General features: G+C 43.6%; 1 protein-coding gene, 1 long non-coding RNA gene and 1 pseudogene across 3 annotated transcripts; all 3 read right to left on the bottom strand.

Annotated features, from left to right (window-relative positions):
* Positions 1 to 2609, bottom strand: LOC127768309 (uncharacterized). The gene is made up of 4 exons (XR_008016573.1): positions 2486 to 2609; positions 1385 to 1659; positions 1107 to 1279; positions 1 to 584 (listed from the first exon to the last, which is right to left on the bottom strand). It is a non-coding gene; the product is annotated as an uncharacterized LOC127768309 (long non-coding RNA).
* Positions 2610 to 4878: 2269 nt separating this feature from the next.
* On the bottom strand, positions 4879 to 6345 carry LOC127768642 (protein WHAT'S THIS FACTOR 1 homolog, chloroplastic-like; annotated as a pseudogene).
* Positions 6346 to 9683: 3338 nt separating this feature from the next.
* LOC127768962 (disease resistance protein PIK6-NP-like) lies at positions 9684 to 14849 on the bottom strand. Of its 2 annotated transcripts, XR_008016642.1 has the most exons (3): positions 13741 to 14849; positions 10541 to 12740; positions 9684 to 10156 (listed from the first exon to the last, which is right to left on the bottom strand). XR_008016642.1 is itself a non-coding variant. In XM_052294634.1 (2 exons), the coding sequence occupies exons 1-2, from the start codon at positions 14532 to 14534 to the stop codon at positions 10733 to 10735; spliced, it is 2802 nt and encodes a 933-aa protein (XP_052150594.1). In that variant the 5' UTR covers positions 14535 to 14849; the 3' UTR covers positions 9684 to 10732. The 2 variants fall into 2 exon arrangements, 1 of the variants encoding a protein (XP_052150594.1); XM_052294634.1 differs by having other exon boundaries at positions 9684 to 12740.
* Between the last annotated feature and the right edge of the window lie 132 nt (positions 14850 to 14981).

The raw sequence follows: 14981 nt of genomic DNA, 5'->3' as shown, positions 1-14981 counted from the left end.
ACTAAGGGAGTATGTGGCACCAGTTGTCAGTGCCACATGGGGGTCAGTGGAATGAAGTGCGATTGTCAAGAAGGACCTATAACGACACCTAATAGGTGGCTCCGTAAAAAAAAAAACGAAATTAAGAAGCGCGAATTGTATCTCTTCTTTATAAATATTATATATGATTTGTGGATCCAATAATTTACATATACTTTCTTCAGAATGAATTATGGCACAGAGGATAGCAACCTAGCATTAGCAGTCAATTTCTTTAACAAAAGGCAAGAAAAGAAAAATGACGATTTGTTTTCTGAGGTGTGCGTCGAATGGTACTAGAAGAGGTAGGGAGGGGCGGTGAACGTGTGAGGTGGATTGATGCTGAAGGGAGCAAAAGAAACAGGGACCAAAAACGGATGGCAACAAAGCAAAAAAATTTGTTGGCCGAAAGACTGAAAGATGCAGCTAAGCGTTAGCAGTAGCAGCAGCAGGTGTGGCTTCCAATCCATCAACCGGCAGCACAGCAGACAAGGAGTACAAAGACCTGCAGTACTCCCCCCACGCTATCATTCCCACGATGCAGCCCTGCCTGCCTGCCTCTCTGCCTGCACAAGCCATTTCTTTCTTCAGAATTACTAGTACCACTACTAACAGCTACTAGTAGTACAAAAGGCGTAGATTAGATTAGATTAGCAGTAGATAGGTTGGCAAATGGCAATTAGGGCGGCCATCATGGTCGTCATAATCATCATCTTGTTCAACAACACGATAACTGACAAGGGGAGTTTAGCTTTAACAAAGGCTCATCATTACTGCACAGTAACCTGATTTGTGCTTTCAGCCTGGACATGCTATTACACCTCCACCAGAATTATCGCATTCAATTATTATAAATTATTAGGTGCAGTTTGCTGCTTTTACGAAACATTATGTTTGAATAAATTTATCGCTCTATCTCAGAGGGCCCCATCGCTCAAAATGTTCACTAGAAGATTGTCTAATAAAAGTATAATGCTTCTTGAGTATTATATGGTAGAAAGAATCAGGCAAAGAATTTTTCACAGTTCCTGATGAATGCAAAAAAGAGAGGATATTATTCCAACCAAGAACTTATGTCAAGTGCTTACCTAAATTGATGACCGGTTTTGTGGGTTTGGTGGTGGGGTAAAAGCTAGAATGATTCAGCTCCTTGAGATGCTCACTCTGATTGACTTGGAATAAAATCGTTTCTTGAGTAATCAGCTGGGATTATCTCCTCCCCTTTATTCCTGAAGCGTAGAATAGTCTGCCTTTGATATGTCTTCACTTGGCAACATGTCACAGAGATAAAGAAAGATCAGGAAAAATTCGGAAACACTACAAGAACAAGGAACTGGATGCAGAGGGACAGGGCATCCTTCATTACATGCCAAGATTGTGAAATCTGAACCAACCACACCACCCACGGCTACGCCAAGATGGACCCCCCTGCACTGGATATATCAAATGCACACATTACTTTCTTCAGATGAGACAAGTATAAAAATGACTTGCTACTAGAGGCTAGGCAGGAGTAGGAAGAAATGAGACTCAAACATGACGCTGATACATAGTCCAAACATTTTGTCCAGAACCAGGGATGGCGATGGCCAAGCAGGCTGTGATGTTCGAATCAGGATTCTTTGCTTGCTAGGCGCCAGTCTGTTCATTCAAGCAAGGAAAAAGAGAAATTGTTACATAACACAAATGAGGTGCTTTCTTCTCCTAATGGATAGACATCAGGCAGATGATGACAGAAACAGGAGGTGGTCTGGACCTGCCACCCTAATTGCGACGTTCAACCATCAAAGAGGCGTTGAACAATGCAGCTCACGGGACGGCCCTCTCTAGAGTTTGAAAAACACCGAGAGTAGAAAGGTAAAAGGCACCTATTTTAATAACTTTTTTAAAAGCTAAGAATCAATGGAGAGAAGACAGTCATCACAAATGAAGAGATTAATGCTGCATTGATCAATAATAAGATAAGATGCAAGAAACCAAAAATGTACCTAATTAGAATAATAGAATTATATTTTGGTGTAAATCTAGTGGTAAGTATGAAAATCAAAGTGAAAGACAAGTAAAGATAATGGCAGCTTCCTAAAGTCAAGGCAGGGTCCGGAGAAAGGGACAGCAAAACGAAGCGGTTCTGAAGCAGTGATAACTCTTGTGATTTTGTGGAAGTTGCCAACTCAAAAAGGCAGGGCCCAGCCACACACAAAAGTTGTTTATGGAACAGGTAATGCTCCTCAAGGACAGGGACAGGGAGGCAAAGACTGGTGTACAAGAAAGACACATCAATTGGAAATCCAGCCGGGTCACTAGGGGCTGAAGGTGACTGGAGGGCAAAGAAAAGCATGTGCTCTTGGTGGCCAATAATAGAGCCAAAAAAAATTTTAAGAGACGCCAAATAAATGTTCACACAATAAGTTATATGGAAGTAACATCAAATGGAAAGGCTACTGCAGAGGAAGGCATAAATGCTTACCAGAAAAAATAAACAGGATCAGAAAAGGGCCGGCCTCTAGTCTCCATCCACTGTATTTGTATGACTTGAGGATAGACCTGCCTAAACTAACAGCCACTAACATCCATCCAAATCTAGCTTTTAGTGCATCTGACCAGGATCATGACCACTACTATCATTTATAGGTGCTCTCTTAGTGTCTGCAGAATCTGGTCCCAATCACTGCTCCCGGGTATGCTCCTCACTTTCATGGGTTATAATTGAGGAGAAGCCAGTTGGCCTCATTTCACTTCAATGTGTCCAGGCCACCCATAATTTTGTCGGTCCATCTTTACTTAGCATATGTTCATCTGGTTATCTCAATGGATCCCACCTACATACAGGTTGATTTGGTGTTGCAAGCAACTATTGGTAAACATCCTTAATGCATCTCCCACCAAGAATTCTATGTGGACAAGCACTTTGATGTGCAAATATCAGAACATACTCAAGATAGCGTGGAGGTGTGAAAGGGATGCAAACTTGTGACTGTTATTAGCCTGTTGCAGGAATTGCCATGGCCATTAATAAAGCTTCCATGTTTAGGATATGATCCCAGATCAATAGCAATGAGTGTCCACCAATTTCATTTCTTATTATTATTCATTACCAAGCAACTAGTTAATCTAAAAGCTTTCAGACAAAGTCATTAAAACCCATTTTACCAATCTGTCAAAGTATTCCATTAAAAAAAATTACTTGACAACTGAATCAGTGTCTAAATTCTGACACAGAACAGTAATTACAAATTACACAAAAACAACATTGGCACGACAAACTGGCCACAGAATAATCTGACAATATGTAATACATGTTACATGACTGTTATAAACTGGCAATAGCTAACTATCAAACTACCATTTATTTTGTAAGTACCGTCAGCTTGGTGATATTTCACTTGCAAAGATTTGGTTGCTGTATTTATACTAGACATTAAGAAAAAGGTTCATGTTGGCTTAAGTTATACCTGTTCCTGCTGGATAAAGATTATACAGTAATTGAAAGGCCATTTTTCTCTGGTAGTTAACAATACTTGGTGTTTCCTCCACTCAACATTTGTCTTTGTAGATTATGGAGACGTCAATTCCAATCGCATGAGCACAACTGCACAAGAACACAAATCTTTCTTGTTAACAGAAATAAGGTGATCTGCAGAACGAATTCGGCCATTGTTAAGAATGCACAAGCTACATGGCATAATTTTGAGTTAACAAGGAAAAAACACACCCAGGCCTTTTGCAGAGAAAGATACATGAAAGCACATCCACAACTATCTATATTATGCATCAAGGTACTGCAAATTAAGTTCTAACAATCAATTTACATGGGTTTAGCATGTTTGTTTGTGCCTTGTTCCATACAGAATACTCAATACAGAAATAAAACCTAGACTGAACACAAGAAAATATGGACCGCTAGAGTACAGACATGTCTACCACTAGATGCAATCATAATTCAGGCTCACATAACATGAAACAGGTCACTGTACTGGACGAATGTTGGTCTATACTGGTAGGATTAATGCACTTATAAACCAAGTTGAATACTATAAGACCACTAATGCACAGCATCAGGAAAACATAGTACTGATATTTCTCATCAATCTGTCATAGGGCACATGATGAATCATGAATGTGGTAATGCAAGAAAGTAGAACATAGAAACTAATCTATGTATCAGGTTGCAGCTAGGATTTAAGATGGTTCACAGTTGCTTCAAATCATAATCAGCATGTGAACTAAATACTACAGTATTTAAAATTTCTGAATTCTGATGGAGAACTCTAGAGAGCAATAGAGATTTCCATGGCTGAAGTTGGTTTCAAGTAATAATAAAGAACAAGAACCAATTGATGTGCTATATGGAAGGAAACTTTGATACAACATGTGGAGCATTTTACAGGCACTTTCTGCCTGTGTATGGATGAAGGGGAAAAAAAACTGAGAATAATAGCAGAATGGATTAGTACTACTACTATTGCCAATAGTTCAATTGACCCATAAGCAAAATGTTGACTGTAACAAATTACAAGCATAATCTATCGAAAACAGTATAGTGGTTTGACACATTCTATGATGCCAAACAACATCATCAAGTACCTTTCTGGAAGCAGAATCACGTGATAGTACAATACATTTTAAGGTCAATTAGTATCTGACTATATCATTATTTTTTTAGAAAAGAAAGAAATGGCACCCAGTTATCCAATTAAGAGAAGCAAATTCAGTTTTAAGGTATAAAGTGAGGCTAATGTATCCTCTCTTTTTCTCTCAAGTGTAGGCTGAAGGTAATACTCTCAAGAAAACCCCTGAAAACTAACCGTAATATCTTCAATAGTTGAATGCCCCAATTGTAGGAATTGAACATATGTCCTTCAGTACAACAACCAATGCCTTGTCTGCTGAGATCTGAGCTGCCACTTGATTTCTGGGGTCTCAAATTTCATGCAAAACTTGAAGCTGAATAAAGCATCCATCACACAGAGGACTTTCATGGTTGGTCGCATGCAAATGAGTCATGTTTGCACTGGCCTGAGTAGAAACTAAAGGGTGAATCAGCCAGCCACATGCCACATTGTGATTTGTCTCTCTCGCTTGTAAATTATTGCTCCAATTATGCTGGCAATACATCATTTGAATCGGAGAATGTTCGGCCGATCAGAGAGGCAAATTGATCATGGAATTTCAATAGAGGACACTTCTCAATAAGTTTACTATCATCATAGGCTTCCTTGAGGAAGACAGTGCTCCTTGCTCCCTTATTAGTGATATAGAATATCCCATGATTTTTTATTAAACACAGAAGTAGCTTACATGGCAGCCTGTACTCATTATGGAAGACTTCTAGCTTATCAGATGTCAATCGTCTCTCCATTGTCAAGCTCAAAATCTCATGCATAACAGCAACCGCTCGCTTCCGAGCCTGTGGTGTTGCAGGCTCCACATGCCTAGCATTCAGATAAGGTGATGGAAATGCCAACTTCTGCCACCTGACAACCTCCTCAAGATACTTCCGATTTGGCCTAAATCCCGCTGGATACTTCAACTTGAAAGCAAAAGGACCAAAGACATTTCCATCTTTAGGAATCCCTCTACAGTCCATATGGAATCCATCAAAATTCAATTTTCTTCTCGGGCTGTGACAGCCAGTGAAGAATCCCAACTCTCCAGACACAAATGGTCCAATCCCTTCACCTCGCGAACTGAAAATAGTTCAGGGTATCTCGGAATCAAGTTGCTCTTGAAGTTCTTGGGTAAGCCCAATTCAGATTGGATGAGTTCAATCTTCTCTATAGGAATCTGGCAGTCCAAAGACATCATTAGTAGCTTCCTTAGATTTTTCACCAAGATTGGCTCCGTTAGTTCTCGTGCTAGGGTCTCCTCGCTAGATATCCTTTTGGCCTTCTCAGTGAGCGTAACTGAAATTGGCTCACGGGAGGCACTACCACCAGAGACGAAGAAGATGTTTGGATGCCGCTCAATAAGTGAAAGGAAGTTCCATTTTTGGACAAAGCCAACCTCCTTTTCAAGATCACGTATAAGGATGGAATTTGTCTTTTGGGACAAGATGAGCTCCCGAAGACGAAGGAGGAGAGAAGGCTTCTTTTGGAGGTCCATGGCCTTGTCAAGGCCAGTTTCACGGTGATAAAGCTTCTTCTTGGGCCTGCGGCCATGACCAGCTGAATATGAGAACATAGCCTTGAGTTGAATGAAAGGAAGAGTTTTGGAAATCAGATATACGTGTTCTTCCAATCTTATTGCCATCATTTGGAATCAATGCCAGTCTGCGTGTGTATCATACATCAAGCATCCAGTAATGCAAATAATGAAGCACCAAGTCTACAACACAAACTTCTGCAAAAAAGAGAAGACAAATTGTATCCTCAATAAGGGGCATCAAGCCGTCAGGCAACAAAATATAAGAAGAAAATTTCAGTCACATTTAAAGATTCATGCAAAAATACTAATAAAATCACCCCTCATCTTCCTCCTCCTGACTGCACTACTCATGGATCATGCCCCACCTCCACGCGTAGGCGGCACACCATGATATAACAGAAGTACAGAACACATGCATGATAACGCTGCTGCTGCCGCCGGAGTGGCAGAGGCGGCGTGGCACTTTCCCTTTGCTCATTATAGGCTAGTAATGGGCTAACTGGGCAACAAGTTAGCCTGGGCCTGGGCCTGGGCCATCGTGGGCTAAAAATTCTTAAACAAGTCACGTCTGATTTATATCCTCAATCGCAAAACCTGGTAATATCGACCCCTTTAAACCGAGCAAAAGAACTCTATTGACAGTTATGACTATTGGCGGCAGTTTTTACTGGCAATGTAAGTGACTACCTCACTTCTTCCTTCATCACTCCCCTCTCTCTTCTCTCTCTCCCTCTCCACGACGGCCTGCTAGTGGTGTAGTGGAGGAAGCGGTCCGAGGATGTGGAGGATGGCTCGAGTTTGTCCCTCCCCTCTCTCGAGTTTGTCCCTTAGGCGATGGTGATGGAGGTACTTGGGTAGAGGTTGGAAGTCGAGAAATTTAGGTTTATACTATCGCAAAAGAATGGTATCGTTTCAAAGTGATTCACTGGAATACCATCCTAAATTGAAGGTGTTCAAAAAAACCATTTTCGGTTATTTTAGTAACTAGAAATGTTTTTGCTAAATTTTACTATTTTCTCGGACCAAAATACCCCTGATGTGGCCCCACCTGTCATACTCTCTCACCCTCTCTTTCTCCTCTTCGAGGACGGGCGCCGGCAGCCGGCGAGCATGGCCTCATGGACGTCGTCGAGCTGCTCCTCGGTGGCACGGAGGCATCCCCGGCTTCTAACACCGCGAATTTTGAGAAGCACGAGTGTTCGGTGCTTCCTTCCGAGAACTAAATTGATGGTAAATGTGCTCGAGCTCTGCAAATTGATGCCAATTCGCCACTGACACCAAACGCTAATTTAAATTTTATGGGGGGAATGCGACGTATTCAGTTCGAATGCACAAAAACGAGAATGGCTAAGCATTCAAACCGCACCAGACGAGAGCATTCAACATGCGACGAACAGAGCATAATAATGCGCGCGAAGTTGTAGAACAGAGCAGGAAACAGGGGAGCGAGCGGGGGAAGGGCACTCACGAGCAGCGCCCGGACGAGCGCGGCCTCCGCCACCCGCTACGCCTTGAGCCACACCACCCCGGCGTAGTTCACGTCCGCGCGCCCGGAAGCGATCGAGCAGCTCCCCGGCCGGCCTCCCTCGAAATCTGCGGTGGCGGTGCTCTGCTCCGGTCTTGGTGAGTTGTTGCTGTTGCTGGTCGCCGCATCTTGGGGAGGAGTTGTAGGGGCAGCCAGCGAGTTGGGGAAGATGAGCTGCTGTTGCTGGCCGAGGCCAAGCGGAGCGCCACCGCGCGGCGGGGGGCTTCCGGGACCGTGGGTTACCCCGAGGGCGGCGGGCGCCAGGACGACGAGCTCGTCCACAAGGAGCTGCACGGTGTTCCGCGGCGAGGAGACCGACGTCGAGCGCGTGCCCAGCGAGGAGGTCTACGGCGAGGCCGACGTCGAGCAGGACCTCGGACGGTGATGCCGTGGACTACCTCCGCGGCGATGAGGACTACTACGTCGGCCGCGAGATCCACCGGCCACTGCCCGCAGCTCGCCACACCAGCCAGCCGACGGCGTCCTCAAGAGAGGGGAAAGGAGAAAGAGGGAGGGAAGAGAGTATGACAGGCGGGCCCGCGTCAGGGGTATTTTAGTCCAGGAAAATATAAAACTGAGCAAAACATTTCTATTTACAAAAAATAACCGAAAATAGTATTTTGGTGAATCACTTTGAAACGATAGCATTCTAGTGAAACCATTCCTTTGTGATAGTATTAATCCCAAGTTTCTCGGCGTCAAAGGCTCCAGTGGGGAGGAGATACTAGGCGGCGGATGCGGCGGCCGATTGAGGTTTAGTCAACTATAAATGATGATTTTACCCCCTCCACGATAATATTTTTTTGACAATTATACCCCCAAATATTTCTAATACCGTGAAGTGATGAGTGAGGTGATAGTAGAAAAACATTTGAACCCTTCGATAAAACTAGATCTACAATTCAGATTATTTTTTATTACCAGCACGATGATATGATGGAGTACCTACTTAACATAGGGTTTGTTTGACACATCTCTCCTAAGCTCAGTCAAACAGTTTCAACTCTACCTAAAATGGGAGTGGAGCTCTCTTACAAAATAAACTAGAGAGTTAGAACTAGGTTTAGGCTGCCCCATAACTCTACTCTAGACCCAACTCTTGAAGCTAAATTTAAGAGTTGGATCCTAACATGGGTAGTTTGGGTGCTAGATGTAAATTGGTGATATCACTATGTTCCAATTTGAAAGCAGTCACGTAGATATAATATTTCTAGGTTACAATTTGAACGATGGTAAGGGCCTATTTAGTTCGCGAAAAAAAAAATTTGGATGTCACATCGGATGTTTGACCGTATGTCGGAAGGGTTTTTCGGACATGAATGAAAAAAATAATTTCATAACTCATCTGGAAACCGCGAGACGAATCTTTTGAGCCTAATTAATCCGATATTAGCACATGTGGGTTACTGTAGCACTTATGGCTAATCATGGACTAATTAGACTCAAAAGATTCATCTCGTTGTTTTCTCTCTAACTGTGCAATTAGTTTTTTTATTTATCTATATTTAATGCTTTATGCATGCGTTCAAAGATTCGATGTGATGTTTTTGGGAAAAAAATTTGGGAAACTAAACAGGGCCTAAGTAGAATCATACATTCACGTACATATCTAACCAATCTCTCGATACTTTTGTGCCACCATTGCTGCAAACCATTGGTAAGTTTGAGTCACCTTAGAATTTAGTATAGGATCACACAACAAGAACTAAGATAACTAGAGAGGGTGAATGGTTGTAATACCAAAAAACCAAACCTTTAGTAGAATTAAAAGTTACCTCGAATTTGATAGAACACGATCTGACCGCAGGTCTTACGACGGTTTGACCGTGCATATGCCACCGGTCTGACCGGTGTAGATCGGCTGATCTGACCGTCCTTATCGCTACAGTCGTCTGAAGCCATCGCCAGTCTGTCCGGTGCGTTGCCACCAGTCTGACCGCTGGTATCCTGTCGGTGTAACCGCCAAACTTGAGCAAACACAAATCGAAGATCTTCTCAAAGTATATTGAAACTTTATTACTTCTATTCATGTTTACAAAGTACAACATCAGTACTCCTCACAAAAATCTCGACTAAACTCGAAACCATAACTTTTCTCTAAACTCAACTCTCACAAAATCGATATCGGGAGGCCTCAACCCCTCTTCTCTATTTTTACCCAAGATAGGTATCCTAAAGTCATGAATCCAATTTGTACAAGAAGTTCTAATCCCTTAGGAAACCTTCCCGTGCAAAAAATAAACCTTACAAACTCCAATCATACCAAATTTGGACTCCTTACAAATTCAACTTCGCATCTCATACACACACAATATCTACATCTATACCATATGAAATTTTTACCAACTACATGCATTGATCTTTAGCCTAAACATCTCGTATGATATCTTGATCGTCCGGACATCATCTTCTCCCAAATTGATTCCCGATCCATCATCGGCAACACTCTTCCAAGGCATCAAGACTCACCTACACGTGAATCAACCAAAAAAATATATCCGAGCATAAGTTCTCTCCAACTTGACTCAATATAAACACGCAACAGTATTACATGCACATAGTATCCATCTATAAGTTATAAACATGAATTAATCATAAGTATTCAAATGAACAAACCGAAACCGAAACCGACACAGAGCCGGCTGGTCAGACCGCACAACATGCACCGGTCTGACCGGTCACAGAGTCAGCAACCCAATTCGCCAATTATGTCCAAATATTAAAACCAATTATCTGTTCCCTTGGAAAATTAAAACAATTATCTCAAATACCAATTAAATACCAATTGTTCATCGTGAAATAATAATCAAAACACATTTTGATTTCACATTTATAGAAGAGCAGAGCACAAACCTAAAAATGTTGAGCACTGCAAGGAACTACCCGGAAAAACAACCTACAAACTGTCCGTTGGTTTATTACGGCTTAGGAGCGAGGAACATCGCAGCTTTAATTTCAAGTTTGAAATCTGGACTGCTTCTGCAATCTTTGTTTGACTGTTGATGAATGCCTGGACTCCTTCTGCAAGCTTTGTTTGACTGTTGATCAATCAAACAGGGACTTGTTCATGTTTGTCTCCACCGCTGTCCAATTCTCCTTCCTGACTGCACTTCTCTCACCTGATCTACGCAATACGAGCGCAGGGCGTCTGGGATGGTTGGCGACCACAGCTGTGATTGCTGCCTCAAATGACTTCACCTCCCTCTTACCACATCCATTGCCCGTCTCAACATCCACAAGCTTGAGTTCTAGCAGATGCTCGATGCCTAAGCCGACGCTGACGCCATGATCGCAGCTCTTCCAGCATGGCATGAACCACAGGCGGAAGGTTTGCACCCACGGCATAGCTCCCCGGGCAAACTCCAGCCCCAACGGGCACCAACACTGGAAGCACAGCTCCTTGAGGCAACGGAATCCTCGGTTTGGCACAATGAGGCTTTCGATGGGCTCATACAACCTGCAGATCTTGAGGTAGAGCAGACATGGCAGGTTCCCTAGTGTGCCGAGATCGTTTTGCCGTGTGGTCTTGACAGCAATTTCCAGGTGAGAGAGGTTGACAAGCGAGCCAATCCACCTTGGAATCCTTTGGATGTTGTGGTTGGACAGAACAAGCTTCTGCAGGTGCGGAAACGGGCAGTCTGACTCTGACGACGAACACATTAGTGCATCTAGGATAGCATCATCGTCAGAGATATCTAGATACTGAAGCTTGTGTTTCCCCAGCTCACGGAGAGACGCGACAGATACCTCCTTGTACATTCCCGCGTCAAAGTACCAGTCAGGATTCCAGCACTTGAATGCAAGTGATCGCAGCTCTGTCAGCTGGCCCAGCGCTCGCATGAACTTCACGGAGTTATAGGAGGCACAAGATAGCACTTGTAGAGCTACAAGACCAGAAATCTCCTCTGGCAATGCCGCAGTATAATCTACAAGGAGACGCACTAGTTTTCTGAGCCCAGCTATTGTTGATGGCAATGTTAGTCGTCTGCAATTTCTCAAGTCCAGAGTTTCTAGGGATTGTACATTTCCAATTTCTTCAGGGAGCTCCACTATATCTGTATCGGAGAGATCCAGATACTTCAATTGGTAACACTTGCCTATATTTTTCACTTGCTTGAACAAAACAGTTTGTCCTAAATCCAGCACCCGCAAAGCTTGGAAGCCCTGTAGATCAAGCATCTCCTTGTAACCAAAGAGGCTGATAGAACGAGCCTGGGCAAACTTTTTGCTTGTCACCTGCGTTACTTCAACATCTGGGCGATTGCATCGAAGGGACAACCGGCGAATCTTTTCTCCTGCAAATTTATCCTCATGCCCATGTAATATGGTAACGAAATTCTCTTGAGCTGACAAAGATATGATCATGTCAAGCACCATATCATGCACCCTACAAGCTAGTACCTTGCCATCATACCGAACACCCACTGGTTCAATCATGCTCCTGTTGATGAGCTCATTGAAATAAATCTGTCCTGCTTGCTCCAAATTTTGACCCATTTCTCCGACAATTAGTCCTTCAGACATCCATCTCCATACTAGTTTGTCACTCGCAATCACATAGTCCTCCGGAAATATACTGAGGTATAGCAAACAAGCCTTGAGATGAGTAGGAAGATCGTAATAACTAAAAAGTAATATCTTATTCATTCCTTCTAAAGTAGGCGTTCCCTCAAGAGCAAAACCAATGGATTTCTTCACCATTTCCCATTGTTCCTTTATGTCAGGCTTGTTTGCCAGTGAACTTGCTATACTAAGTATAGCCAATGGCAGGCCCCCACATTTCTTCAGAATTTCGTTGGAGACTTCTTCTAGGTGAGGAGGACAACCGTGCTCTGTGGCGAATATCCTCTTGAAGAATAGCTCTCGGGACTCGACTTCATTTAGAGGCTCAATGTAGTAGATACGATCTTTCAAGGTCGAGCAACATGACTCGGCAACCGTACTAATGCGTGTCGTTGTGATTATTCTACTTTGGCAGCTGTTGTCAGGCAAGGCTGACTTCACTAGATCCCATGCTTGTATTCTCCAAATATCGTCAATAATTATGAGGTACCTACATGCATGCAATTTCGTATAAGGAATCAGTGGTAACATTTTGCAATAACTAGGGTTACCCATAAAAATATTAACAGTAATAAACATTAAGGCCATTAACTGGCATGCTGTATTGTTTTGGTTCTGTAGAGAAACCGGCAATCATTATGGTACTTACAGCAATCACGCAAAGAAGTGGAGTATATATATGGGAAAATATGTATTGCACATATGTAGTGGAAACTTGGAAACTACCGTTGGATCGAGAAATGGACGTCCGAGATTCATCCACGTCACCATGACTTAAAATTTAACTCCCAGTAAAATTTTAACTCATGAGTGAATCTGCGAGTTAAATTTTAACTCAAGGTGATGTGGACGAATCTCGGACGTCCATTTCTCGATTCAACGGTAGTTTTCAAGTTTCCACTATATATGTGGTTTGCACTACAAATTTTCCCTATATATGTATAGATACAAGATTTGTGAAAGAAAGAATCCCAATGAGCCAATGATGGAAATCATGTCTTCATGAATCAATCTAAGTTAAGTATGCACCTCGTTTGAACTTGATATGTCACTTGGATTAAACAAGACAGAGTCTAAATCATTTCTACTGACAGCAGAGAGTGCCGGCCGTAAAAATTTCCCAAGTTAAAAGTTGCAGATTAGGTTCAAACAAATTTTAATGGGACTATCTAACTAACATTAATTCCACGAAAAATTTCCTTAGAAATTACATATAGTTAACTAACATTAACTATATGTAATTAGACATGTAAGAAAGATGTAAGTGATAAAAAGAAGTTGTGCTAGCTCAGTGGGGGTGACGCACGCGGGAGCTAGCTAGGCCACGAGTTTGAAGCCCATGCCAATTAAGGCTGAAAATTTTGACAGATTCTCTCTCGAAATTTCTACTGAATGTTGAATAGCAAATCCAAATCTTAATGCAATGATCGATTGGAACATTTGCTATAGCCAAATATGGTTTGGAAACCAAATTAAATAAAATAAAGTACCTCTTATCTGCCAGGTGTTTCCTCAGAATCGGAATCAATTGCTCCACCTCCAGCTTGCCATAATCTTTTTGGTCCATGATCTGAGAGAGCACATCGCAAATTAGCTTCTTGGGGTTAAGATTACGGGAGACTGACACAAAAGCCTTGAGCTGGAAGTGTGCTCCCACAGCATGGTTGACCTCCTTGGCGAGGGTCGTCTTCCCCAACCCTCCGAACCCAACAATGGAGATCACCTTGAGCTGACCTTCCCCATCCATCAGCCAGCTGACTAGTGTACTCCGGGGGCCCTCGATGCCCACGAGACCCTTGGACTCGGCGAAGAGCGCTGGCAACCGAGGATCAATGGCCAGAGCCGGAGCAGGAGCAGCAGACGCGGCCTCATCGAGCTTGTACCTCAGCCGGCGATCGCTGACCTCCATGATCCGGGCCTTGAGCTCGTGGATCTGGTCGGCCGCTCGGTAGCTCGCCCGCAGCTTCTTCATGTTGTGTGCTGCCCTCCGGATGAGGCCGCCCAGGTCGGCGTCGCCGCGGCTGAGGCGGTGGTGGTGCGCCAAGGCGTCGATGCAGTCCTCGACGTCGTACGCGAGCTCGCGCACCTTGTTCCTCCACTCCTTCAGCTGCGGGTCCAGCTCCTCCATGTCGGCCAGCTTCAGGAGCAGCGCGTTCATGCTGCTGAGCTCGTCCGTCAGGAAGGTGATCTCGCGGCGGATCCTCTTGACGTCGCCGTACTTCTGCTCCGCCATGGTCGCCAGCTTCGAGAGGAGGGAACTCACAACCCCCGTCGAGGCTGCCATGCATCCCGTACGCGCGTCAAGCTAGCTACTCAACACTCAACACTGCTGCTCCGCTCGCCCCTGCTCAATCGGCTAGACGTCGTACGCTATTCCAAATTCCCAATCCTCAAGCTAGGTAGTACTACAATAACAGAGGCTGTTGCCGGCGCGGCTGCACGGAGGAGAGCGAGGCGGGTGGATCATCCGTCATCGCACCATCCGCTGGTTGAAGGAGGCGATGGCATGTGCTGTGGTGACTGGTGAGAGTCTCTGGGAGATGTTGTCCTTCCACAGCATGATCCATAGACCATAAAAAGGAAGGATGGAGAATAAAATTGGGGAAAGTAGGAGAGACGTAAAGTGGTGGGTCCTATTAGTATATAAAATAATAATATCTAAAACTCAAGGCCTGAAGTTCGGTTTAGCTTAAGGCCTTGTTCAGACCCACTGGCAAAATTTTTCACCATG

Source organism: Oryza glaberrima, chromosome 3, assembly GCF_000147395.1.
Source record: "Oryza glaberrima chromosome 3, OglaRS2, whole genome shotgun sequence".
NCBI classification, from domain to species: Eukaryota; Viridiplantae; Streptophyta; class Magnoliopsida; order Poales; family Poaceae; genus Oryza; species Oryza glaberrima.
Note: the sequence above shows the minus strand (reverse complement) of the source record. Positions and strands in the feature narration are given on the sequence as shown.